This window comes from Dipodomys spectabilis, unplaced genomic scaffold (genome assembly GCF_019054845.1).
Source record: "Dipodomys spectabilis isolate Male_0828 unplaced genomic scaffold, ASM1905484v1 ptg000002l, whole genome shotgun sequence".
NCBI classification, from domain to species: domain Eukaryota; kingdom Metazoa; phylum Chordata; class Mammalia; order Rodentia; family Heteromyidae; genus Dipodomys; species Dipodomys spectabilis.
Genome location: NW_024870679.1, coordinates 46,801,826 through 46,829,432, shown reverse-complemented (window position 1 = coordinate 46,829,432; position 27,607 = coordinate 46,801,826). Strand labels below are relative to the sequence as shown.

Genomic DNA, 27,607 nt, shown 5'->3' with positions numbered 1-27,607 from the left:
TGCCTTATAAAGCCACATGCAAAAATAAATAATGAACACACTTGTAGCTGCCAAGTAAAGCTGTATAGCTGATAAAAGATTTCCTCAAACATGATTCAGAGAAGTTAATAATAATAATAACCATACTATTATTATTATTATTTAATTATAAACTGGAAGAAATCAGTTAATCCATTTCTGCTTAAAAGTCAAGAATTATGCTACTTAAAATTTTTAACTAATATAATCTCCAAAGCCCTACTCCACATACTTCACTTTCTTTTTGTATTTTATTTCATGTTCTTTTGTTTTTTTAGGGTGGTACTGGGGTTTGAACTCAGGGCCTTATTGCTTGCTAAGCAGGCATTTTACCACTTGAGCCATGCCTCCAGCCTCCAGCATCACTTTCTTAAATTGGGTTCAAGCATTATAGAGATAGATCTTACTTTCTTCAACCAACAACCCATAAACAAAAGCTGCTGGAGAAGACATGATAAATGGTTCATATTTACCTTTAGTTTCTTGCCATGCTGTACTCATGTAAATTTATTGGTTTGAATGAAGTGTCATGCAAAGCTGAAGCTCAAATCTCTGTAAACCCAATTACCCTAAAAACTAACATACTTCTTGTCAACAAAATTAGTAGTAATGTACTACCAATTCCATTACAGAGCAAATGATAACCTTTATCTACTAGCCAGGATGGTTCAAGCCCATTGTGAGGCATCCAAGTCCCTAAAAGAGGGCTTTTTAGGATGGATGGAGATGCGATGAGAGTAAAGAGTTAATAATGTTAAGAAATGTCATTAAAGAATTAAGAATATGCAAGTAAAGAAAAAGAAATTCTTAAACTACCTGCGCCTGTCCCCGGGAGCATGATTGGAAGAAATACAACTTTAACTTATTAGTTAAGAAAGAGGAAGAGAAGACATCAGGGAGACAGCCATATTTCCATACTTGAGAGCTGGTCAACCCATTTCAGTTTCCTTGTAATAAAGATGTCAATTTGTGTCTAACCCACAGCCAAACATGTCAAACTCCAGAGACCAAGTGCTCAGCGTGGTAAAAGTTCTGAAAAGAACCAGAAGTCAGGACAGATGATCCCGAACCTGACGAACAAGGTGAGAAGCAGACCCAGGTGACTCCATGCCCCGATGATGCCGCCAACCCGATGCCCCTGACCTGGAGAGGAGGGAAGAGAGGAGCAATCCTCGAGAAGAGAAGACATGACAACTGTAGAGGAGTTCCCCTATGACAGGAAGGCACTCTGTGGGAGGGAGGAGAGAAGAGCCAGGGACTACATATTCCTCCTCTATACTTGGAGTACCTCTAAGAGAAACATTTTCAAGATAACAACTGAAAAGACAGATTTTAATCTTTCATTACAAGTTACCTAAATTTTTGCTCAAGCGAAGCACTGATGTAAACTCACTCACAAGTTTACTATACCTGAAAGTGTTAAAAATTGGACTGGGGATACAGCTTAGTAGTAGTGTTTATCTAATATTGTACAAGGCCGTGGGTTCCATCCCCAGCACTGCTTCCTCAACCCAAACAGAATTATTTTGGGTTATTTGATTCTCTTAGAATCTTGTATTGAGATGTGAGAATCCCTTAGCTTCTCACGATGGAAAATTAATTTCCCTATTATATATATATTTCTATCTTAATTTGAGGTGTATTACAAAAGTTTTATACCCAGTATTCCTAAAGGAATAATTCATTGGAGAAAATGAATATAAAATGATTTGGATTAAATTTTGGCTGTGGAAAACTATTTTTTAAACTTAATATTGACACAGAAATAAAAACTGGCACATATTACATCTAAAACAGATTTTAATATTGGCCTTAATTAAAACAAATTTTTCCTAATACCTCATCATTACCAAGAGTAAATATGTAAAGAGGAAAAAATTGGTTGAGGTCTATTTAATTTCTTTAAATTCTCTTTTGTATTGGTGAGTAAAAGAAGTTTAATAATAGCTAATCCACTTCAACAAATGCATGTTATGCATTTCATCCTTGGCTCTCACTATTGCACTGAAATATGAACAATACAAAGAAAGTAGTGATACTAGTACTTCAGGGGGAGGAGACTAAGCCTTCACTTCAAATAAGTACCCAAACAAATCTCACTAGCAACTTCTTCAAAGGAAGAAAAGAAAACAGTACAGAAACAGAACAAAACTGACTAAACTCTATTGAAATGTAAGCCACACTTTATTTTAAGAATAACCCCATTCCCCAGTGCTTTCAAGGATATAGAGAGCAGCGGCTGACACAGTTTACTCTGTTTTTCAGAAGCAAACATCCCCAAAGAGGCAATACCTACCATGGAGTCCTGGAGAAGGTCTTCAAGGCGGGATAAACTGGTGCTGTGATCACAGGAATATTTTCGTTTGATAGAATCTTGGAGGTTCCTCAAGAATGTCTCCAGGTCTCGTGCATCACTGAAGAACTGCAGAAACATAAGGAGGGGGAGGGTATATGTGCAATAGCTTTGAACACCAAGATGTTAATTAAGACTCTTACTGTACTTGCACCAGAGGAAAGCTGTTTAAACTCCCTTGAACTAGTGACATTTCACCACAAAGGTCACAGAAAGAGAGACCAGAGGACTTAAAAAGTGATGTCACTAAAAAGTAACTGGTCACTGCCACAAAACCTACTAAATATACATTAGAAATTTTGACCATTTCATTCCTCAGAAATCACTGTTTTCTTGATTTCTGCCTAGTAATAGTATAAGGTTGGTTTCATGAAGAGTCTAGAAGCTGGGTGAATCAATGTTTTAATTTATCATGATTATAACATGATAAAGGATATCATTTAGAGTGAAAACAGAGACAATAGCTTATTTCCTTTACGGGAGGGGAATCCTAATATTTTAGAGTGTCTCTCATCAAGAGGTAGAATCTCTTATCTCTATAAGAGCTATCTTTAACTCTATATTTACTCTAAAGATAGGCAGCATTACAAGACTTGCTTTGATCTATGGCATATCAGTGTGATAGAAGTAGAAAAAACATGCTTGTACACAGGGGATTATTCCCTCCTACTGCTCAGAAAACACAGCCATTTTGTGAAGAAGGCTACTAGATGCTAGAGACATGTGGCTAACTCATGTGAATGATAGCATTCAGGGTCAAGTAGACCTTGCCTGTCTGCATCTGTCATGGCCATGCATATAACAGGCAAGATGAGAAGAACCATTTGGCAGAGCCCAGCCCAAATAGAGTTAATGATTGTTGTTTCAATCAACTAAGTTTTTAAAGGTGACTTATACAATAAAAGGTAATTGAGACAGATATAAGTGTACACACACACACACCATTATACCTGGAAGTAAGCTGCATTTTCCTTCACATGCTGTTCAACACATAAACACAGCTGCTTCATCCACTGCAATTGGGACTGGACAGCAGCACTGTATGCCTGCAACAACCAAGCATAGGGACAGAGGACATATATTTAACAGACTTAAAATATATGCATGATTGCTACGCACCAGTGGCTCACACCTGCAATCCTAGCTACTCAAGAGGCTGAGATCTGAGGATTGTGGTTCAAACCCAGCCCAAGCAGGAAAGTCCGTGAGACTCTTTATCTCCAATTAACTTGAGCACTGTTGCTTAAGTGGTGGGAGTGCCCTCCTTGAGCTGAAGCCCAGAGTTCAAGCCCCACAACTGACCCTCCCCCCCAAGTATACATATATGAATGAAGCTCCTTTCAGTTACTCTGCTAATGATACAGAAGCCGAAGAAGAGAATGGAGATAGCATCTGGTCAATAGCTCATATGAGAAAGAGGCCTGCCTTTATCCAACATGGCTTTGTTAGGAAAATTTATATAAAAGAGGCCTCATCCACATTCAATTACAACTAACTGAGCTACCTGGACTCTTCCAGTTTCCCTTCTCTGAGCAACAAGAAGCAGGATGTGCCTTGGCAGTTATTTGACAAAAATATGATACAAATCACTTTTCCCCCATAAAATCAGGAGCCGAGGTCTTTTATACTGTTTTGCTTAGTATTCTCCTGAGACTTTGAAACTGTTTGTAGACTTTTGAGCACTACAGAACAGTCTGGGATGAAAAGAGAGAAGATCTAAGACAAATGATCCCTGACACTTCCTCCAGGCTTATCAGCAGAACAGAGCCTCCCATTTGAATATTTTTATAACAGCTTCTCAGCACCTGACCTTCTCACGTTTTTCAAGTCACATACCTCCACTGTTTGCTTGGCGGGGTGGTTCTCAAGTGACAGTAGTTCTGCTGTATCTTGTAGAGACCGAAACACATCTTGTTTCTCCTCCAGTTCCACTGTCAACTCCTGAAAATTGAATTCCAATTGATGGAATAAATGCTATTAAGGGAAAGAGCAGCAATAATAATAAAAAAAAGTTCCTTGCCCTACATTAAGGAGCCTAAACACAAGTTTGGCACCTAAATGAGATGTATAAACAGTACAAACTAGGGGACTTCAGAAAGGCACACACAAAAAGCCAGAATTAGTAGAAAATTATTCACAAAGCATGTAGACCAGCTTTGAGTTAAGTCAGAGATCAAATGAGCACTGAAGTTAGAGAAAGGAAATAACCTAGAGTGGATGGTTCATGTCATGACCACACTAGTCCGTGGCAAAACCAGCAGAGGAAAATCACTAGCTGGCTGGCTAGCATTGCTCAGCCCAGAGTACCCTCTTCTAACACTAAATTCTATCAATACTACAAGACCTAATTTAAATGCCAACACTTCTGTGAAATCTTACTATCAGATTTAATCCCTTTTTTTTTTTTTTTTTTGTCGGTCGTGGGGCTTGAACTCTGGGCCTGGGCGCTGTCCCTCAGCTCTTCAGCTCAAGGCGAGCGCTCTACCACTTGAGCTACAGCGCCACTTCCGGTTTTCTGGTGGTTTATTGGAGATAGGAGTCTCACGGTCTCTCCTGCCCGGGCTGGCTTTGAACTGAGATCCTCAGATCTCAGCCTCCTGAGTAGCTAGGATTACAGGCGTGAGCCACCAGCGCCCGGCTTAATCCCTTCTTGATGCTTTCGGAGCATTTTCTTTATGTTTGCCAGAGCCTAATCTCAGTTCTCACACAGACTGCTTACTGTTTTATACTACCCACTCTTCTTTACTTCAGAAGAATCAGATGCCTTCTCCAATCAGAAGGTCATATATTCTAATGGAATAAAAGCACCTACACTGAGTGCTAGTAAAAACAAAAACAAAAAACCCATTACTTTATATTTCTATAGAATTCACATCATCCTTAAGATTCCTGAGTAGGAAAATACTGAATGTAGTAAAAAAATAATAATAACCTACTCATACAGGATTAAACAGGATAATGTTCAATGTTGTTCAATCGAGAAATTTGTATAAAGTCAAGAGAATAGCCTAATTAAGTAATACTAAACCCTCTGCAAAGCACTTTGTCTAGATTAACTTAGTAAGTCTTGCTCAACCTTTGTGGTGGCTAGTATCCCATTTTACAAAACTCTTTTACAAAGGTTTACAAAGATCAAATGACTTGTCTAAGGTCACACTAGAGAAATAATTCAGTTTGTCTCACTCTATTACTTACAGTCTTAACCACAAAGGTAGATTGCTTCTAAAATGACTCAAGATTTAGACTGCTACTCTACTCACCAAAAGTACTGCCTTTCTAACTGCATGCTAAATAAATAAAGTCTAGAGCTACATTGCTCCAGAATGCAATTCCAGAAACACAGCTCTCAGCAGCTCCCTTTTTCCTTCTGCTATCAAATAAACATGAGAGGCCTGCTGTGTGGGACTCACAGAGAAGTAGTTTCTCTTGGCTGAGATATTGGGATTGTTGTCACTCCAGTCATATGCTAGTTCCTCCTCCTCCTTCTCATTCAACCAGATCAACTCAGCAGTAGCTCTAGAGACAAATTTATGCAGGCTCTGAAGGTGCCGCATCCGGAAGCTAGAAGTCTCCTAGACAAAACAAAGGTTAAAAGGTTAGATTGCCAGCCTCTGACATCATACCAGGAAATTAATTTAGCTTGGGAATCAAGCTGGGCATCAAGCCCAAATTAAGTGCTAGGTAAGTAAGTGCTCAATCACTGAACCATATCCCCACACTCTAAGCTGCATTTTAATTTCTGGGATATTCTCTATGGATTCAAGTTTTATAAACATTTAGTATAAGATCCCAGAGCCACTGTCAATTCTAGATAGACAAAGAAACTCATAAAGAATTTGTGGGGGGCTGAGAATGTAGCTTAGTGGTAGAGTGCTTCCCTAGCATGCATGAAACCCTGGCTTTGATTCCTCAGTACAACATACACAGACAAAGCCAGAAGTGGTGCTGTGGCTCAAGTGGTAGAATGCTAGCTAGCCTTGAGTAAAAAGCAGCTCAGGGACAGTGCCCAGGCCCTAAGTTCAAGCCCAAGGACTGGCAAAAAAAAATAAAAAATAAAAAATTGTGGGGGTCCCTAAATAAATGACCTTGGAATGTTCTATTCTGAACAATCTCAATAAACAGGAATGAAAACAACAGGCAAGAGAGATGTACCCATCCGATCAATCTCAAACTTTCAATTTTGGTATCTCAAAGCACATATGGCTACTGCTTTGATGATGAATCATAGCTAGGGAAGGTTCTACTTATTTAAAATTTTCCAGAGCAATGTTTTGTGACTCATTAAGAAAATGAGGCCCAGCATAGTGGCTCATGCTTGTAATCATAGTTTCTCAGGAGGCTGAGTAAAAAAGATAGCAGTTCAAGGCCAGCTGGGACAAAGTTAGCGAGTTCCCTTTTCAACCAGTAGCTTGGCATACACCTGTCATTTCACCTATATGGGAGGGTGGAGATCAAAAGGATAGGAGTTTCAGACCATCCTAGGCAAAAAAGTTTTTAAGATTCCATCTCAACTGAAGAATATGGGCATGGTGACCTATGTCTGTCAACTTAGCTATGACAGGAAGCAGAAAACAGGATCAAAGTTCAAGTGTAGACAAAAAGCAAATTAATTCCAAAATAACTAATTAAAAAAAGAGGAGATACAGTTCAGTGTAAGAGTGCCTGCTAGTAAGTACAAGGCCCTAAGATTGAGCCCTGGTACAATCAATAAGAAACTGGTTGTAGTAACACACATTTATAATCCTAGCACACAGGAGACAGAGGCAGAAACATGAATTTGAGGCTACTCAGGGCTACATATATCTGCCAAAAATAAAAAAAGAGCTTGGCACTAGGATTATATGCCTATAATCCTAGCTACTTAGGAGGCTGAGATCTGAGGATCACAGTTCAAAACCAGCCCAGGCAGGAATGTCTATGAGACTCTTATCTCCAATTAACCACCAGAAAACCAGAAGTGGCATTGTGGCTCAAGTGGTAGAGTGTTAGCTTTGAGCAGAAGAGTTCATGGACAGCCCCACGACTGACCCAGAAAATAAAAAAGTAAAAAAAAAGGCAAGCTAGGTACTGATGGCTCATGTGCATAATCCTAGCTACTCAGAAGGCTGAGATCTAAGGATCACAATTCAAAGCCAGCCTGGGCAGGAAAAAATCCTAAGAGACTCTTTTCTTCAAACAACCAGCAAAAAAGTCACAAGTAGAGGTATGGCTCAAATGGTAAAGTTCCAGCCATGGAGGAAAAAAAAGCTAAGCAAAAAGGAAAGCCCTGAGTTCAAACCTCAGTACCAGCATTAAGCAAAAACAATGATAGAAAAAGAAAATGGAGAAAATGTTATAATACATCCAAACAACTTCACAGTAATAGAGCATAATAAATCAGTGTCAAAACAGGAGCTTTCTGCATTATGGAAGACAGTTGAGGAAACCAGATTCTCCACAAGCAGGACCTAAGTTACTTAGTTAAAACTCACCTTCAATTTACAATATTGTGTCTCCAGCTTTCCAAGAGTTTCAACATAGCTAGTATAGAAATTCTGGGACATCTTTCCCTAATAAGAAATAAAATAAAAAGACATCAGAGAAAGAATAAACTGTATGTCTCAAGTATGTAAATAACATGTCTGCATATGGATAAGGAACGGCTGCTCTGGGAAGCTTAGATAATAAAAGGAGATAAAAAGAAGACTAAAAGGAGCTTATATAATATGGTTACCACCTGGTAACCATAACCGCATAGTCGTGTTTCCCAGCAATTCAAGGAGTCTTCTATGCAAAACCTATGCCTGATGATCCCAACTATTCAATTGCTTCTCTGAAAAAGCTAGTTGAAATAAAAATGAGAAGTTAGTAGCTGAGGATATAGCTCAGTGGTAGAGCACTTGCCTAGAAATTGTGAGGCAATGGATTTGATTCCCAGCACTGCAAAGGGGAAAAAGGTGTGTGTATGTAATGATGAGTGAGGGAGAAGAGAGAAGAGTGAATAATTTCTTCATACTGGCTCTCTATAAGCCATACAGAAAAGGGAAAAGAGCACAAATTTTTGGAGGCAGCAGGCTAGAGTTTAGATACTGTTTCTGTTACTAATTCCAATTTTAGCAACCAGAATCACTTTTCTTTTTAGTGTAAAGGGTCCACTTAATAAAAATATCTTTCTCATAAAGTTATTTCAAAGGTTAACAGAGACATTAAGTAATGAGGGAATGCTATAATCATTCTTTTTCCTTAGAGACAGATGTATTGTTTATACCATCCCAGACTAGCTCCACCCCCATCCCTCCCATAATGTGGATTCTGAATGCTATGTACCTCATACAACCTGGCTTCTTTGACACTTGAAGCCAATTCTTCTACACTAGTATGGATGTGCTGCTGTGCTTCGAGCTGCAACTCCACACTAGGCAGGTCATTGCCCCACTCTGCTCGCTCCAATTTCATCTGAAAAAGAAGAAAAGTGCATACTAATTTACTGCTGATTAAAAAGAAAAGGTCAGAATCAATGTCTGGACAAGATGACAAGGCATAGAGGATACAGTAAAAGGATATCTAAACCAATATCCTATAGCCTCTTCTAAGAAAATACACAATAATCACCCCAGGGAGTGGAAAAAGAAACCCACCAACTACAGCAGTGAAAGTGGTCTTATTTAGCTGCAGATGGGAATATATTCCATTCACAGTAAGAAAGTGGTGTCTACAGGTTGAAAATGTTCAGGCATTTATTTCCCTTTAGGGAATCTCCTCATTTCATAATCAGAGCAGATATAAGAAAGAAATATGTTAAGTATTTAGTTTTATTAATGGCATCAATTATTATTAGTAATGATCAATTATTAGTAAATGAAAGATAATTATAAATTTTAAGCTGGGCGCTGGTGGCTCACACCTATAATTCTAGTTACTCAGGAGGCTAAGATCTCAGCCTGGGCAGAAAAATTCTTGAGACTCTTATCTCCAATGAAGTTCCAAAAAATTAGAAATAGAGCTGTGGCTCAAGTGGTAGAGCACTAGCTTTGAGTAAAAAAAAGCTAAGCTACAGTGCCTAGGTCCTGCATTCAAGCCCCAGGACCTGCATACACACAAAAAAAGTTAGTCTGCCTCTGTGTTAGTTATTGGGGCACAGGAATACATCTGTGGATGGGAAGAATTTAATACAATAACAAGATAAAGCCAGGCACCAGTAGCTCATACCTATAATCCTAGCTACTAAAGAGACTGAGACTTGGAAGCTTGAGATTCAAAGCTAGCCCAGGCAGAAAAGTTCTTGAGTCTATAGTTTTAGCTAACCAGTAAAATGCAAAACTTAAGGCAAGGTTCAAGTGGCAGAATGCCAGCTATGAGCAAGCATACAGAGCAAAAGAGAGAAATCCTGAGTTTAAGCTCTGGTACTGTCTCAAAAAACAAAAATAAACAAAACAAGAAAACAGGGTTAAGAAAATAAGAATAACATCAAACTTGAACTCTAGATTCTAGAATACAGGAGCCCTTGAAATCGCAGAACAGAATGTCCTTTTTTAAACTTAGGAGTTAACACAACAGAAAATAAAAAACATCAAACACCAGTGGTTCACGCCTGTAATCCTAACTACTAAGGAGGCTGAGATCTGAGGATCACGGTTCAAAGCCAGCCTGGGCAGGAAAAGTCCGTGAGACTCTTATCTCTAATAAACCACCAGCCGGGCGCTGGTGGCTCACGCCTGTAATCCTAGCTACTCAGGAGGCTGAGATCTGAGGATCGCGGTTCAAAGCCAGCCCGAGCAGGAGAGATCGTGAGACTCCTATCTCCAATAAACCACCAGAAAACCGGAAGTGGCGCTGTAGCTCAAGTGGTAGAGCGCTCGCCTTGAGCTGAAGAGCTGAGGGACAGCACCCAGGCCCAGACTTCAAGCCCCACGACCGACATAAAAAAAAAAAAAACCACCAGAAAACTGGAAGTGGCACTGCAGCTCAAGTGGTAGAGCTCTAGCCTTGAGCTGAAGAGCTAAGGAACAGTGCCCAGTCCCAGAGTTCAAGTCCCACAAAGGACAAAAAAGAAAGGAAGGAAGGAAAGGAGGGAGGGAGGGAAGGAGGGAGGGAGGGAGGGAAGGAGGGAGGCAAGGAAGGAAGCAAGGAAGCAAGGAAGGAAGGAAGGAAGGAAGGAAGGAAGGAAGGAAGGAAGGAAGGAAGGAAGGAAGGAAGGAAAAGAAAAAACAAACTTCTCTGCAAATGAGCAAATTTAACAGAAACGATAACAGACTTAGTGACTCTCTTATTTTCTTTGCAAGCTCCCACTTAGGGCATAGTTAGCATAAGGAAATAGATTCCCAAAGGGTATCAAATTAGAAATGTCTATGCTGTTCAGTGTAAGGATTTATTCTGATCATATCAAAATTTAAGAAAGGAACCAACCTTCATAAACAAACTGCTGGATCTAGTAAACATTAGTGTACTATACAAGCTTTTAGGAAATACACCCACCTGCATCTCTTCTACCCAAGACAGTAGTTCATACACAAATCGGAGATTGCCTTCATCTTCAGAGGAGGAGATAGATACAAGTTCAGCCCGACTCATGGGCTTTCGGAACCAAGAAGTGGAAGAAGAATGGGTTGCCTTTGTCAAAGGCTCTGCTTTCAAATGAGTAGTGGTTAAAGTAGAGGGGGGAGCCAATTCAAGTGCAGTGAAATGACCCTTCCTGTATAGGTTTGTACACTCTAGACGCAAGGTAACCAGCTCGTCCTGCAGACGCATAACCCTAAAATGGAAGAAAAGAAAAAGAGACTTTATCACATACTTAAAATAAAATCTCCACTATCTAACAAGAACATGGTAAAAATAAAAATGAGATCATATCAGGAAAAGTGTTTTGAAAAAGTGTTAGATGAATTCAAGGTGATATTTTAACATCATCTAGTTTGGAGCAATCTTCAAGATAAATGCCAAATTACAGTGTTAATTGGAAAGAAACAAACCAATGTGTATTTATATCACTCTTAGATGGTATAACGGAATAAACAATGGATTGTCATATGGCTTTAGACAATTTCTAACTTTTGTGGGTCTCAGCTTCCTCCTTTAAGCAACAAGTACATTAAATCACCTGTGTTTCTAAACCAAATGTGTTATCACATCTCTGTTTGCTAAACAGCTGAGGATGCGGGGCTAGGAATGTGGCTCAGTGGTAGAGTACTTGCCTAGCAAGCATGAAGGCCTGGGTTCGATTCCTCAGTACCACATAAACAGAAAAAGCCAGAAGTGGCACTGTGGCTCAAGTGGTAGAGCACTAGCCTTGAGCACAGAGAGGCTCAAGGACAGTGCCTAGGCCCTGAGTTCAAGCTCCAGGACCGGCAAAAAAAAATTGAAGATGCTATAACAATAACAGTGACTGGGAGGGGCCTACAATAAGGGAAAATAGCTTTTTACCATGAGAAATTTACTACACAAATATGTGTATATATAGTATTCTCATCAAAACACTTTTCTCTAAAGAACAAGTTAAAGAATTCAATGCCGCTCAAGGCTAGCACTCATGAGCCACAGCACCACTTCTGACCTTTTCTGTAATGTAGTACTGAGGAATCGAACCCAGGGCTTCGTGCATGATAGACAAGCACTCTATCACTAAACTACATTCCCAGCCATCCCCCCCCTGCCCCCCTCTTTTTTCTTTTCTTTTCTTTTCTTTTTTCTTTTTAATGGTTCTAGGGCTTGAATCTCTGGGCCTGGGCACTGTCTCTGAGCTCCTTTTGCTCAAGGCTAGCACTTGACTACTTCAGGCACCCTCCACTTCCAGCTTTTCCTGTGATTCATTGGAGATAAAGAGTTTCACAGACTTTCCTGCCCAGGCTGGCTTCAAACCACCATCCTCAGATTGCAGCCTACTAGGATTACAGGCATAAGCCATTACCACTCAGCCTCTTCTTTTTTTTTTTTTTGGCAGTACTAGGGTTGGACACTCAGAGCCTTATGCTTGTTATAGGTGCTCTGTCACTTGAGCCAAGTCTCTAGCCCTTGTTTGCATTGACACTTTTTTGGACTATGTCTCACATTTTTTGCCTAGGACTGGCTTGGGACCTCCATCTTCCTATCTATACTTCCCACCTGGGAATGACAGAAATGCACTACTACATATGTCTGGCTTGTTTGTTATGATAGGGGATGGGGTTTTGCTAATTTTTTTTGCTCCAGCTGGCCTTGAAACATGTTCCTCACACTCTTCACTTCTGGAGTAGGAATTACAGGTATGAGCCACTACCTCTTGACACACTTTTAATCCAGGAACCTCAGCAATAAGCAAATCCTCTGTGGACCCCTTTGTTCCTCACCTAAAGGCCAGTTCTTCCAGTTGGTAGTAATTCTCGTCTCGCAGGATCTGGAGATCCACCTGCAGCTGCCTGATGAGACCTTCACATTCCTGAATGTACATGATGACATCTGATTCACACTGTACTGGTTGCCCTGATTCTAGGTGAGCAGCATCCTGTGACAGAAAGGGAGAACAAAGGTGGGAAAATTTCATTGTTCCCATCCACTTGGATGGAGGAAGCTAAGAGGCCCACAGCACTTCCAAAAAAAGGGAAGTAGCATAGCTGGATTTCTCAACTGTTAACTCTGATCTTACAGCTGAGGGTAAAGAGAGAAAACAGGTGACATAAGTAGGACAAAGCAATGACTTACAGCCTGTAATGTATTCTTAGCTAGTGTCAGTTTCTCTTCACAGTTCAAAGCACCATTCTGAATTTTGTTTGCAATCTGTAGCAGCAATTCCAGTCTAAAATAAGATAAAAACTAAAGTCAAGTGCACTGTTCAAAGCAGCTTGATAAGGAATATCAGATCACCCTTGAGTTCTGGATTTACCTTTCTACAGCTGGCCGGAGGGATTTCTCTCGCTCTAGCATCTCAATGATGAGTTTCCCCCATTCTTCTTCCACATCATTAGGGTGATAACCTTGAGGCAGCTTGATTCTGCCAAACTCAATCCATACCTGAAAGAGTCCAAAACCCACAGTCATGCACTCTGATCTATTTTCCCTTATTATTTGTACCTCTTGTTTCGTTACTCAATCAGCAGTTTTCCCTATTTTGACTATCTAATATGGCAGAACAATCAAATATTTAGTAGTGTCTCATCTTGAAGTAAGGGTGGGGGAAGGGGATCACCTTTAAAATTCAGACTGTTTACTCTAAATCCTTCCATTCCTCTTATACTCTCTAGAAATCTTCCTGGGAAGATTAAACACCCATCTCATAGTTTCAAGCTCTCAAAATGTGAATGGAAGTCTTTTCATCCTACAAAAGATTCAGCATCCCTCTAACAAGCTAAACAACTCATCCATAAAACTTTTAGATTTCTGAATACATATATACTATATTTCTTAGTAAGTCCTTCTGAAAATGCAGAAATGAGGCTGAATGTGTGTATAGAAATGTCACAATGAAATTATCTCTGTATAACTGAAGTATGAATAAAAAAAATTTTTAGTCAGACAAAAAAAAAAAATACCTAGAATGAGTAGGGGCTGGGAAGGTGGCTCAGTGGTAGAGCGCTTGCCTTGCATGCCTGAGGCCCTGCGTTCAATTCCCCAGCACCACATAAGCAAAAAGAAAAAAGCCAGAAGTGGCGCTATGGCTCAAGTGGTAGAGCGCTAGCCTTGAGCTGAAGAGCTGAGGGACAGAGCCCAGGCCCAGAGTTCAGGCTCCCATGCGTGGACCTCCCCCCCCCCAAAAAAATTTAGAATGAGTTTATGTTATGTTACCACAAATCTCCAAGACTAAACCTAGAGATTTCTATTAGTACAACTATTATAATTTCTATTAGTGCAAATTTAACAATCAGAATCATAATCAAACCCCAAGTGCTAGCCAAAGGTAAGTTTCCTTACCTCTAACAATTTATATAACTCTTCAATTCTTCCTTTTTCTCTCTCCTTGGCCAAAATCTCTGTTTCTTTGAAGTGTATATATTGGTTATAAAGTGCCTAAAAAATTAAATTTTGGTGAATGAATGAATAATGCAAACAACAAAACCCTATTTTTCATGTCACTTCATCCAGAACCAGGAGCAACAAGCTCCAAGTCTGAATGCCTATAAAGAACTGATACAAACAACTTAAGTCCATGATTTTACCTTTAGTTCAACAGGGTTCTGGGGAAAAGATTTATCTGACATCAGTATTGTATGCTGTTTGATCCAGGGAATGAGGGAGTCTACTCGGCTTTGGTATTCTTGCCACCTGGAGTCTACTTCCTGTTGTCAAAAGATAAATAGCACATACTCAATTTGCAATGCCCAGAACAAGTACAGGAGAAAGGCACCAAACATTTAAGATCCTTTTGTTCTAATTGCGTAGACAGCTGCTCAGCTTAATGTTTCAGCCCTAGTTTCAAAGCTCCTCAAGAGGCATTCAGTATATTGATATCTAAAAAGAATAAAAAGCAAGCTACTAAAAATATTCAGGAAAAAAGTCCACATAAACCTAAGTAACCTGGTATTGATGGATGAAAAAACACTGTGTTATCTTGAATTAAAGCTAAGGATGAAAAAGACATTCTTTGCTGGCTTTTAGTATCAAATGCTCTGTTCTAAATGATACAAATTAGTATTGTCTAGGCTCATTCCCGGAGACTAGGATAATGGCCACAGGATAAAGATACAGACTCAGATCTTTGTATAAAAATCACACTGTACACAATGAGAACTTAAGAAACACTGTTCAATAAATGTATTCCAACCCAACAAATCAAAAGTGTTCTTTTACCGTAGCACTGATCCCCTCTCCACCCTCGGGAACTTTAGGGAAGGCATCATAAATTGAAGACACATAAGTGATCACAGACTTTTCATCTGGAGATGGCACATCCACATCTGACAGAAAGATTAAGAAATTTCTTAGTCAGAATAGAGAAATCTGTCAAGAGAAGGAGCTATGAATATATGCCAAATATATTCAAGTTCACTAAACTCTCACCTTCTGCATCCAACAACCGGGTTACCCCCAGCCTTTCTGCCACTTCAAAAGCCTGTTCCAGATTCTCTCGGTTACTTTGGATTTGTACTCTCTCCATATCCACCAGATCAGGTCTGTAAAAATTCACGGCACATCAAAGACCACATCTATTCATCATATATGATTTCATAGAAAGAAAACATCTTAAAAGTTCTGAGAGCTAACAGGTGTGAGTACACACTTGTAATCCAAGCACTCAGGGAGCTCAGGATGAGACAAGTATGGATTATGTAGTGAAACCCTGTCTCAAAACAACAAAAATGAATAAGAGAAACAATTCCCAGAGCTGAAAAGCAATGAGTTAGCAAGAAAGTTTATGAAGTAAAAAGCTTAGAAAAATACCAATCCCAGGCTGGGAAGTTGGCTCAGTGGTAGAGAGCTTGCCTTGCACACATGAGGCCCTGGGTTTGATTCCTCAGCACCACATAAACAAAAAGAAAAAAGCCGGAAGTGACGCTGTGGCTCAAGTGATAGAGCGCTAGCCTTGAGCTGAAGAGCTGAGGGACAGCGCTCAGGCCCAGAGTTCAGGCCCCACGACTGGACCCAAAAAAAGAAAAAAAAAAAAGAAAAAGAAAAATACCAATCCCATTTTAAATTATAATACCAGGAATCCAGTGATCCCTAATTCTGAACTTACATAACAGAAAGTTCACTGGACTTTATGGTTTCCAAAAGGTATCATAAACTAGCACAAAGTAAGAATCAGTGCATGATCACTAAGAGTTCAATTTTTTAAGTTGTTTCTTGGTCAGTTGTGAGGCCTGAACTCTGGGCCTCAGCTCTTCAGCTCAAGGCTAGCGCTCTACCACTTGAGCCACAGCGCCACTTCCAGCTTCTTCTGCTTATGTGGTGCTGAGGAATAGAATCCAGGGCCTCATGCATACAAGGCAAGCGCTCTACCACTGAGTCACCTTCCCAGCCCATTTTTAAAAAAAATTTTATTATTAAAATTCCTAATTTCCAGTGCCCTGTATCTTGTATATACATTTTTCTAATTTGGGGAGGGGAAGGGAAATAACAAAATGCTGAAATAAAAATACAGGTTGACCCATTGTAACAATGAGATGTACAAGACACTATGTTGAAAATGAGCTTTACAGCTTGAGAGGGGGAGGGAGAAGTTGAGGAGCTGGGGAGGAAAGGGATGGTAGGGGGAAAACAAAGGAAGGAGTAACAATGCTTGATAGGAAATATACTGATTACCTTATTCATGTAACTGTAACCCCTTTGTACGGTATCTTTACAATAAAAATATATTAAAAATTCCTATTTTCCTCATTGTATCACACAAAGCCACCTGTTGTTCCTCTAGTACTCTGATCAGCACCTGCTTCAGGTCCTTTGAACTTGCTTTTTCTCCAAATGGAACTCACCAGAGCCACTGTGTGGTTCACTCCTGTCATCCTCCTCAAAGACAGTGACTGACCACTCTTGTTGGAATCACTGTCTACCCTCCACTGTGCTTGCCACTGCATGACAGCATGTATTTTTTTGGTTTTGGCCCATTCTCCACACTAAGGTAAGCTCCATAAGAGCAACAACATTTGCTAATCTGTTCACTGTTATCTGTACCCAGTACCTAGAATAGAAGGCACTCAAAAATTCCTTTTTCAAATAAATTAACAAATCATAAATGTGATGAGAAGCCCTTCCAACAAGTACTGCAATTGCACTGTATTTACCTGTATCGGTGAATCAGTGCATTGAACATCTTTCCATCACTCCAACAGGAAGAAAAGTTGGTGCATTTGATTCCTGTGTAACCAGCTGTCACCTTCTGAGTCCAAAGGAGTAGCTTCTCCTTGGCAGACATGTCTCCTGATTCCCCACTAATGTAGATGTCAGAGATCTGCCAAGAGATAGATTATGGAATAAATAAGATGAGGCCTTTTAACTTTCATTTTCCCATATATCATAATTTGTGAAGGAAGAGAGACATCCAAGGATGGCAGCATTGTTGATGACAGCTTCAACATATATTTACCTCCTTTGGTAATGAGGAAAAACACAAATGAAAAACATGAAAAATCACCTACAAAACTAAAGATTGATATGTTTTAATGATGTTAATGTGTACTGGACAGAATATCTTAAGTTGGATAGACTTGTAGGAAGAGTATACTAGTCAGAGTATAAATAGCAAGAGTAAATATTATCATTTTTGGATGTCAGTTATTAATCAAGTTTTATAAGACATACAGCTTGATAAAATATAATCAGGTACATGTATAAAAATTTTACACAGGGGCTGGGAAGGTGGCTCAGTGGTAGAGCGCATACCTTGCATGCCAGAGGCCCTGGGTTCGATTCCTCAGCACCACATAAGCAAAAAGAAAAAAAAAAAAAAGCCGGAAGTGGCGCTGTGGCTCAAGTGGTAGAGTGCTAGCCTTGAGCTGAAGAGCTGAGGGACAGCACCCAGGCCCAGAGTTCAGGCCCCATGACCAGACCCAAAAAAATAAACAAACAAAAATTTTACACAAAAATGCTTATGAATATAAGAAAAGAAGATGTCAGCAAAAAGCTTAAACTAATAAGGGATTATTAGTTACAAAGTATAGAACTTACTAAGATATGTTAAAAGGAATACAATGGAAAAATATAATGCCAATTTTATTTTATTTTATTTATTTATTTTGGATCAGGTCATGAGGCCTGAACTCTGGGCCTGGGTGCTGTCCCTCAGCTCTTCAGCTTAAGGCTAGCGCTCTACCACTTGAGCCACAGCACCACTTCCGGCTTTTTTCTTTTTGCTTATGTGGTGCTGAGGAATCGAACTCAGGGCCTCATGCATGCAAGGCAAGCACTCTACCACTGAGCCACCTTCCCAGCCCCAATACCAATTTTATATGAAGGAAAAACATATTTAAGTGTGTATAGTACTTAGTATAAACCCTATAGTTATATATAAGCATTGTGCAAATATGTATATGATACAAATACAAACATTCACATAAATATAAACCTGGAGTGAAGCCCGGTGTTGGTGGCTCTCACACCTGTAATCCTAGCTACTCAGGAGGCTGAGATCTGAAGATCGTGGTTCAAAGCCAGCCCAGGCAGGAAAGTCCATGAGACTCTTATCGCCAATAAACCACCAGAAAACTGGAAGTGGCACTATGGCTCAAGCTCAGCCTTGAGCTGAAGAGCACAGGGACAGCACCCAAGCCCAGAGTTCAAGCCCCACGACCGACACAAAAAAATAAAAATAAAAAATAATAATAATAAAATAAAAAATTAAAAAACCTGGAGTGCAATACTAAAACCTAAAAATCATAGTTATGTCTGTGTGATAACACCACAGGCAATTTTTATGTCTTCCTAATTTTCTATATCATGTACATTTTTATAATAGAAAAAAACTACTTGAAGAAATTTCCAAAATATAAGACCTACTTTGGAACAATGGCAGTGCAGAATATAAGATCTACTTTGGAACAATGGCAGGGCAGAATAGGAAAATGTCCATACCTTGGTTTGAATGCCAGCCTGTCCAGTTGCAAACTCTGCTGTCACAGATTTGTGACATATCTGAAAATACTACCTATCATCTTTTTAGAGGTGCTGTGATAAGTTCTGGAGCCTGTTCACTGAATGTGATGCTATTCACATGGATGGCCTTCAACATGGCTTATAAATGAAATATTAAAAAAAAAAAAAAAAAGTGCTGGGCTGGGAAGGTAGCTCAGTGGAAGAATGCTTGCCCAGCATACATGAGGCTCTGGGTTTGATTCCTCAGCACCACATAAGCAGAAAAAGCCAGAAGTAGTGCTGTGGCTTCAGTGGTTGAGCAGCCTTGAGCTGAAGAGCTGAGGGACAGCACCCAGGCCCAGAGTTCAAGCCCCACGACCAACCAAAAACTAAAAAAATAAAAAATGGAAGTGCTTAGCCTATTCCTAGAACCCAGTCAGGCTACTTTAAAAAAAAAAAAAAAAAATCTTCTTTTTTTTGGTCTTTTTTTTTTTTGGTCAGTTGTAGGGCTTGAACTCAGGGCCTGGCCACTGTCCCTGAGCCTCTTTTTGCCCAAGGCTAGCGCTGTACCACTTAAGCCACAGTGCTACTTTTGGGCTTAGTTGTTTTTTTTTTTTTGTTTTTTTTTTTGAGTGGTTAACTGGAGATAAGGGTCTCATGGGGACATTTCTGCAGAGGATGGCTTTGAACCTCAATCATCAGATCTTAGCCTCCTAAGCAGCTAAAATTGCAGGTATGAGCTACTGGCGCTTAAAAAACTTTTTAATAGCAAATCCAATGTAACACAAGTTTAGGCTATTGTCAATATTCATGTTTCCCTTGAAGAGAAACTATGAGTAATTTTACATCCCTTCTACTTTTCTTTTATTCAGACTTGAAAAGATAGCCAACTGTGTGTGTGGGTGCGCGCGCGCGCGCACGCGCACGCATGTGAGTGCACGCTGCTTCTGGAGCTTGAACTCAGGGCCTAGGCTCTGTCCCTGAGCTTCTTTTGTTTAAGGCTTAGCACTCTACCACTTGAGCCACATCACTACTTCTGGTTTTCTCTGAATAGTTTATTGGAAATAAAAGTTTTGTGGATTTTCCTGCTGGCTTCAAAGCAGGATTCTCAGATCTTCAGGCTCCTGAGTAGCTAGGATTTCAGGTCTGGCACACCAATGCTCTGCCTACTTTACTTTTATAGTGAAATACATAAAAATAATCTTTTTTGGGGGGAGGGGCAGTCCTGGGGGTTGAACTCAGGTGACCTAGGCTCTGAACTTGAGCCTTTTTACTCAAGGTAGCACTCTACCACTTGAGCCACAGTTCTACTTCTAGCCTTTTTGGCAGTTAACTGGAGATTACTTTTCTGCCCAGGCTGGCTTTGAATCACTATCCTCAGATCTCAGCTTCCTGAGTAGCTAGGATTACCAGTGCCTGGCTTTTAAATAATCTTGACTAACAAGAGAAACACAAGTTTAGGTATCAAATATGTGATTGAAAGGAAGCATTTAAGAATGTGACCTTAGAGAGAGGCGCTGGTGGCTCACGTCTGTAATCCTAGCTAATCAGGAGGATGAGGTATGAGGATCACAGTTCAAAGCCAGCCCAGGCAGGAAAGTCCTTGAGACTCTTATCTTCAATTAATCACCAGAAAACTGGAAGTGATGCTGTGGCTCAAAGTGGTAGAATGGTAGCCTTGAGTGAAAGAGCTTAGGGACATGGCCCAAGCCCCAAGTTCAAGCCCCTAAACCGACCAAAAAAAAAAAAAAGTGACTTTAGACAAACTGCTTAAACCTACTAAACTCCATTTTCTCCACATTAACCATAAGATAATAACTTTTTCACAGATCCTTACATGGATGAATAGGGAAATGCAGGTAATTACTAGAAAAGTTCTTTCTTTCCCATGATAATAAAACAGCATGTCCTGCACAATTTTGGTACAAGCATCATCCTGTTACTTAATTGCCTCTATCAGGTGCAGCACCTGGAAAGTAGCAGCCTTCCTGTGGTAAGTATAAGAGGCAATCAGGTATTAAAACATCATGGTTTTCACTTTGAATAGTATTCAATTCAATTCAATTGTATATTATTCAATAAATTGCACGTTATTAAATTTTTGTTATTAGAAATAAGGCTTTCCATAGATGAGTTTGCCCAACTTTAGGTGAATGTAAATGTTCTGTAGAGTTTAAGCTAGACTAGGTTAAGCTATGATGTTTGGTAGGCTATAAGCAATAAGTCCGTTTTTAAGTTACAATGGGTTTATTGGGTGCTTTTATATTTTAAAATCAGAAAAAAGCAGGATCAGGAACTTTAACACCTTATTGAGGGTAAAATAAAAATTATTAAGATATTTTAGTATAAAAACAGGAACTCATGGAGAATAGAAAGAGGAATTTGGGAAGTAATACATATACACCTGCAAAGGTAAAAAGGTGCCCTAGGGCTGGGAATATGGCTTAGTGGTAGAGTGCTTGCCTAGTCTGCATGAAGCCCTGGGTTTGATTCCTCAGAAACACATAAACAGAAAAAGCTAGAAGTAGCACTATGGCTCAAGTGGTAGAGTGCGAGCCTTGAGCAAAAGCATCTCAGGAGTGCCCAGGCCCTGAATTCAAGACCCAGGACTGGCAAAAAAAAAAAGGTGTCCTAACCATTAGATTCAAAAGCATCATGTCCCAAGGGCATCATGTCCTTCACATGTACATTACACTACAGGAGAAATCAGGTTATTGCAATTTAATGATGCCAGTTAATAAGATTATTCTATATATCTATCCTCTACTCACTATCCTTCTGCTCTGCCTCCATGAGTACCAGAAAACTTTTAAATTATTGTCTCTTTTTCATATAGAGTCACAAAAGCAACAATACACTGGTTGATAAAAATTTTAATTTGGCAGTTAAAATTCACTTAGTAAATTAATTCATGTCAGTCTCTTGCAAGTGTGACCTATCAATTCTAAGTACACTGGGGTAGGGAAAGGGCTTTGTAGCTGAGGACCCAACAATACACAGCCCTTCTCTTGTACTAATACTTTTTCAATTCCCCTAACAACATTTCTACCTGCCCTTCTTCTACCTGACATTATTAAGAAAGCAAAACATTGCAAGGAATATGACATCGATTTGGAGAAATAAAAAGGGATAAAATTTGAATAAGAAAAATGAAATTTGATATTTTGAGGAACCCAAACTGAAATATAGTTAATATTGTGTCTGGTATAATGATAGCAAATTTCTGTTGATATCTCCCGCCTGCCAATCACAGAATTTCTGCACAGAGCACTAAAACTATTGCAACGAACAGTTTTAAAATACAGCTGCACTGAGACGGGAAAACATTTGGCTCCCTAAAGAGAAGGAAAAAAAATACCATCTGGATTTGAGCCCCTCCTAGACTGTAAAATGGGATTATGGTCACAAGCATCTCACTGATTAAATTTGGCTTTTGTTCATCTTTTTTTTGTAATACTGATGTGTGATATGTTGTCCTCTAGGCTCTGCAGCAGCATTTTCCCTAATCCCCCTGAATACCGAGATCCAGATTCAGTTTCAGGGCAGTTTCTCCCTCATCTAGGTTTTAATCAGGAAGCCATTTGGAGAGAACACAGTCAATTTTGATATCATGCCAGTAACTATTTATGTCTACTTGAATATCCTTTGATCCCACATTTCCCAGTGCCTAGTTAATTTCCTCTCTGAAGTATTCCTAGAAACTTAATGTTTCCTAATAATTCAGTACGTATTGAACATTTTAACCCTATGCCAGGCACCATGGAGATTAAAAGAAGTCACAGGCTGTGTATTCTTTTTATTATTTTGTATTGTGTTCTAGGAGATGTGTTTAACTTCTTGATATTTAAAAATAAAACATAGGGCTGGGAAGGTGGCTCAGTGGTAGAGCGCTTGCCTTGCATGCCTGAGGCCCTGGGTTCGATTCCTCAGCACCACATAAGCAAAAAGAAAAAAGCCGGGAGTGGCACTGTGGCTCAAGTGGTAGGGCGCTAGCCTTGAGCTGAAGAGCTGAGAGACAGCGCCCAGGCCCAGAGTTCAGGCCCCACGACAGGACCCCAAAAAATAAATAAAATAAAACATAACCTGAGACCTTAAGTTCAACCAATTTGGTAACGAAGGCAATTTAGTATGCAGAGTTATTTTAGAAAAGAAGTAAGCAAGTAAGTAAATCCAACTAGCATGAAACTTCTGGGAAATGACAGCAACTGTGCTGAGTTCTAGTGAGTAACCAAGTGAAAATAAGGAGAAAATTAACAAAAACAACAACAAAGACAAGCTTGCTTTACAAAACTTAGCTGAGATATACCATATCTGACTGAAATAAAGCTATCTCAGATATCTTCCCAATGACAACAGATTGGGGTGGGGGAGGTAAAAGATGGACAGAGGAAGGAAAACTTTGTGTACAAACCTATAGATATTTACTTACACCTGTACATACTTTTTTTTTTTTTCCAGTCCTGGGTCTTGAATTCAGGGCCCCAGCACTGTCCTTGAGGTTCTTTTGCTCAAGGCTAGCATTCTACCACTTAAGCCAACGCACCACTTCTGGTTTTTTCTGTTTATATGTTACTGAAGAATCAAACCGAGGGCTTCATACATGCTAGGTAAGCACTCTACCAGTAGGCCACATCCCCAGCCCCTATACACACATTTAAAATTAAAAGGGTATCTAATTCATTAATGTAGTATTAATGCTTTTTCTGTTGTTACATTAAAGAAATCATACTATTCAAATCTTTGACATCAATATCTTTCATCATATAAAACTACTTTCAGAGTGAATTTTCTAGTTTTTTTTTTTTTTCCAGTTAAAAGTATGTCGTGGGGCTGGGAAGATGGCTCAGTGGTAGAGCGCTTGCCTTGCATGCCTGAGGCCCTGGGTTCGATTCCCCAGCACCATATAAGCTAAAAGAAAAAAGCTGGAAGTGGCGCTGTGGCTCAAGTGGTAGAGCTCTAGCCTTGAGCTGAAGAGCTGAGGGACAGCGCCCAGGCCCAGAGTTCAGGCCCCACGACCGGACCCAAAAGCAAACAAACAAACAAAAGTATGTCTTATTTTCTTTCTTTCTTTTTTTTCCAGTTAAAAGTATTGTCTTTTACTATATGAAGGAGCAAAGGAGATTTGAACTGCATCAGAAAAGGGCAGTGAGCATTAATTTAGTTCCCACAGGGGATGGGGCTCTTAGAAGATTGAAACCTGGAATTAAAATCAATTCTTTATTTTGGTGGTTTTGCTTTCTTTAAAATTTTCCCCCTTTCTTCCACCTAACTTTAACTTCAGCCTCTATTTGGTTTTCCTTATTCCTCAACAGTAGGTAAATGGTAAAAGATGGAAAACTACCTAAAAGAAGTAAATAATCAAGAACTAGGATGAAAGGAGATATGCAGGTTTCCTTGCCTTATACTCCAAACAAAGACATCTACTCTTGTAATCGCACTCATCTGGTTTTCTTCTAGACTTGAGCATTCAATCCATCTCTGTAAACAAGTTGGAGACAATGAGTGAAAAACTTGGCTCCAATTTGTTTCTTTACTATCTATTAGCTAGAATTTCTCATCGCTGGTACTAATATGAAAAATTTTAACCAGATACTAACTTTTCATTAGAGTTGAATACTGACCATAGTATCAGAGGTTTAAGTCCATCATGGCAGGAAGGGTCACAGCAATCAAAAGACAGAGAGTGAATGAATACCTTTTATGCTCTCTGCATTTCTTTTTAAGATTTTTATTTTCATTTTTTATATAACAGCATTTTTCTCAGTCTATACTGTCTTAGGAAATTTCATTCCAAAGCATAATAACCTAGACCTCTAACACTATATCAGGCTTTATTCTTTCCTCCTCTTACTCGTTTGATTGGTGTCTATAATCTTCACACTGTGTGTTTCATAAGTGATATAAATAATTTTTAACCTTTTTTGGGGGGAGGGGTAAGCTGTGCAGCTTGAACTCAGGGCTCGGGTGTTGTCTCAGCTTTCTCACTCAAGGCTAGAGCTCTACCACTTAGAGCCACAGATCTACTTCCTGCTTTTTTCCGGTGGTTAATTGGAGATAAACATCTGACAGACAGTCCTGCCCAGGTTGGCTTCAAACTGTGAGCCTCAGATCTCAGCCACCTGAGTAGCTACCAGCATCTAGCTTATTTTTTAGAGTTTTCAATATTAAGGTTTGCATACAATATATTTAACACTTCAAATAAGGATATATTTGTAAAAACTAAAACTAAAACTTCCTTGGCATTTTAGTCTCCTTTTTAAAAAACCAGTTAGGTCAGCTGACCTCTGCAAAAACTAGCATTGATTGAGTGAGCCAATGGTAACATAAATTAATTTTAGTGATATGCTGATGGCTCATACCTGTAATCCTAACTACTAAGGAGGCTGAGATCTGAGGATTGCAGTTCAAAGCCAGCCTGGGCAGGAAAGTCCGTAAAACTCTTATCTCCCATAAACACTCAGAAAACCAGAAGCTGAGCTGTAGCTCAAGTGGTAGAGCGCTGGCCTTGAGCTGAAGAGCTGAGGTACAGCGCTCAGGTCCAGAGTTCAGAGACTGACAAAAAAACAACAACAAAAAAAACTAGAAGTGGAACTGTGACTCAAAGTGGTAAAGTGCTAGCCTTGGGCAAAAGAGCTGAGGAATAGTGCCCAGTCCCTGAGTTCAAGCCCCATAACTGAAAAAAATTAACTTATCTTTTTTCATAAATGATTATAAACTCACTCCAAGCACAGTAACAAAACTTCATAAGAAATCAAATAATGATAATCTATATTTTCTGAAAGCTAATACTTAGAGGGAAAAAAGGTTCGCCTTATATCTAGTCATCTGTAACAGGTCACATGAGTTATATGTAATTTAATGTCAAAGTAAGTGATAATTACAGTAATTTCAGTAGAGAAGATCAATAGAATGGAAATGTACTGTGGCCTGACGTGATCATCCTTTGTAAGCTGAACATCAGTGGCCCATGCCTGTAATCCTAGCTACTTGGGAGTCTGAGAATAGCATGGTCTCAGTTCAAGACCTGCCTAGGCAGAAAAGTTTGCAAGATCTCTTCTCAAAGGAGGTCTGAACAAGGTGGTACTTGCCTGTTATCCTACCTATACCCCAAAGCCTAACTAACATAGGCAGGTCATGCCCAAGGGTATGCACAGAAAAGTAAGACCCTATCTAAAAAATAATCAGCAGAAAAACAAGGCTGTAGACATAGCTTAATGGTAAAAGGCACCTGCCTATCAAATGCGAACCCCAGCGTTCAAATTCCAGTACCATAACAAAAACCCTTAAACAAATGTAATTTAAACTCATACTTAAGGATATTATAGAATTGACAAGTAGGAAAAAATAATTATAGGTAGACTATGGATATAAACAAATAATGCAAATTGAGAGAAACTGAAAAAGATATAGAAGAGACTGTGTGGTGGTACACCTGTTACTGCAACACTCAAGCAGGAGGATTTTGCCTTCCAAGGTGACCAGTGCTTGGCTATACCACTAATTTTTTAAAAAAATTTTATTGTGATTAAGTGATTATATAAATTTCACACTATTGTGATAGTGATACTTAGAGTCACAAACACATTTGAACCTTCATAAGGAAAATTGTCATTATCATGGCCTATGTTTGTGAATTCTATAAGCTCTAATAAGACAACTATTTTCTTCCACACTGGGTGATATGTACATTACTCTCCTTTTGCTTAGTATAAGCTGTTCCCTCTTTCCCTCTCATTCCCTCCCTCCCATCACTGCTCTTGAGTTATGAAATTCATTTTCATCTATGTCCAGTGCAGCTTAAGGGCCCGTCTGTGGAATATTTTCCCCTGTTTCACTCTGATTTTGTGTCCTCTTCCTAGCTATCCTCAGATGTGCACATATATATACCATATTGTGGTCAAGAACATGGAGTCATTTAGAAATGATAGAACAAATTGAGTGGAGGTCCTTTGTTTCTTGAGTCCTGTTTACTTTGTCATATCTCCTTGCATTTTGGATTTAACACCCACATATCAGGGAGACCGTGTGCCATTTGTCTCTCTGCTCTTAGCTCACCTCGCTCAAAATTATTTGTTCTAGTTCCAGCCATTTCCCTGTGAATGTGACTATTCTGTCCTTTCTAATGATTGAATAATATTCCATTGTATATCAGTATCACAATTTTTGGGTCCATTCATCTGGTGAGGCATCTGGATTGTTTTTATATCTTGGCTATCGTAAACATTGCTGCAATGAACATGGAGGTGTATGTGTCCTTGTATTCTGGTTCCTGTTGTTCAGGATAAATGCCTAGGTGTGGTATGGCTGGGCCATAGGGGAGGTCCATATTTAGCTTTCTGAAGACCCTTCAGACTGCTTTCCAAAGTTATACCATTATTTTTAACATAACTTTATTGTTATACCTAAAATAATTATTTAGTATTATTTTTGATTCAGTAAATTGTTTTAAAAAGAAACAAAATATTTTTCTAAACAAAGCTTTAACTAAAAATTTAACTTCCATACTCCTTCAATAATCAACTGGTTAGGTTTTCTTCTTATAACACAAAGCCAATATAAATAAAACAACTACAACTATCTCTAGACTTAGAGGAGAAATGGGAAATGGACACTTATAAACTGAAAGTAATAAATCAACTCATTCTCTTTCTCATCATTTCTAGTCCTCACTTGAAATTATAGGGATTTGGGTACAGAGCCAAGGTTCAGTGGGATCTACTAATTGTATGGGCAGAAAAATGGTGGCAGGAACCAAGATGGGAGAAGGAAGGAATTCTCAATAAT

General features: G+C 39.3%; 1 protein-coding gene across 11 annotated transcripts in view; it reads right to left on the bottom strand.

Moving 5' to 3' along the window:
* Positions 1-27,607, bottom strand: part of Macf1 (microtubule actin crosslinking factor 1) — a 364,069-nt gene that overhangs the window by 174,390 nt on the left and 162,072 nt on the right. For all 11 annotated transcript variants that reach the window (XM_042674998.1, XM_042674983.1, XM_042675025.1 and 8 more), the window contains exons 6-20: positions 17,038-17,204; positions 15,317-15,429; positions 15,107-15,213; positions 14,476-14,595; positions 14,231-14,326; positions 13,206-13,333; positions 13,025-13,118; positions 12,673-12,827; positions 10,826-11,102; positions 8,678-8,806; positions 7,843-7,920; positions 5,782-5,943; positions 4,208-4,312; positions 3,322-3,417; positions 2,315-2,440 (exon numbers count right to left, since the gene is read on the bottom strand). In XM_042674998.1, the coding sequence (XP_042530932.1) occupies positions 2,315-2,440; positions 3,322-3,417; positions 4,208-4,312; positions 5,782-5,943; positions 7,843-7,920; positions 8,678-8,806; positions 10,826-11,102; positions 12,673-12,827; positions 13,025-13,118; positions 13,206-13,333; positions 14,231-14,326; positions 14,476-14,595; positions 15,107-15,213; positions 15,317-15,429; positions 17,038-17,204 (1,953 nt within the window). The remainder of the gene's footprint in view (positions 1-2,314; positions 2,441-3,321; positions 3,418-4,207; positions 4,313-5,781; positions 5,944-7,842; positions 7,921-8,677; positions 8,807-10,825; positions 11,103-12,672; positions 12,828-13,024; positions 13,119-13,205; positions 13,334-14,230; positions 14,327-14,475; positions 14,596-15,106; positions 15,214-15,316; positions 15,430-17,037; positions 17,205-27,607) is intronic.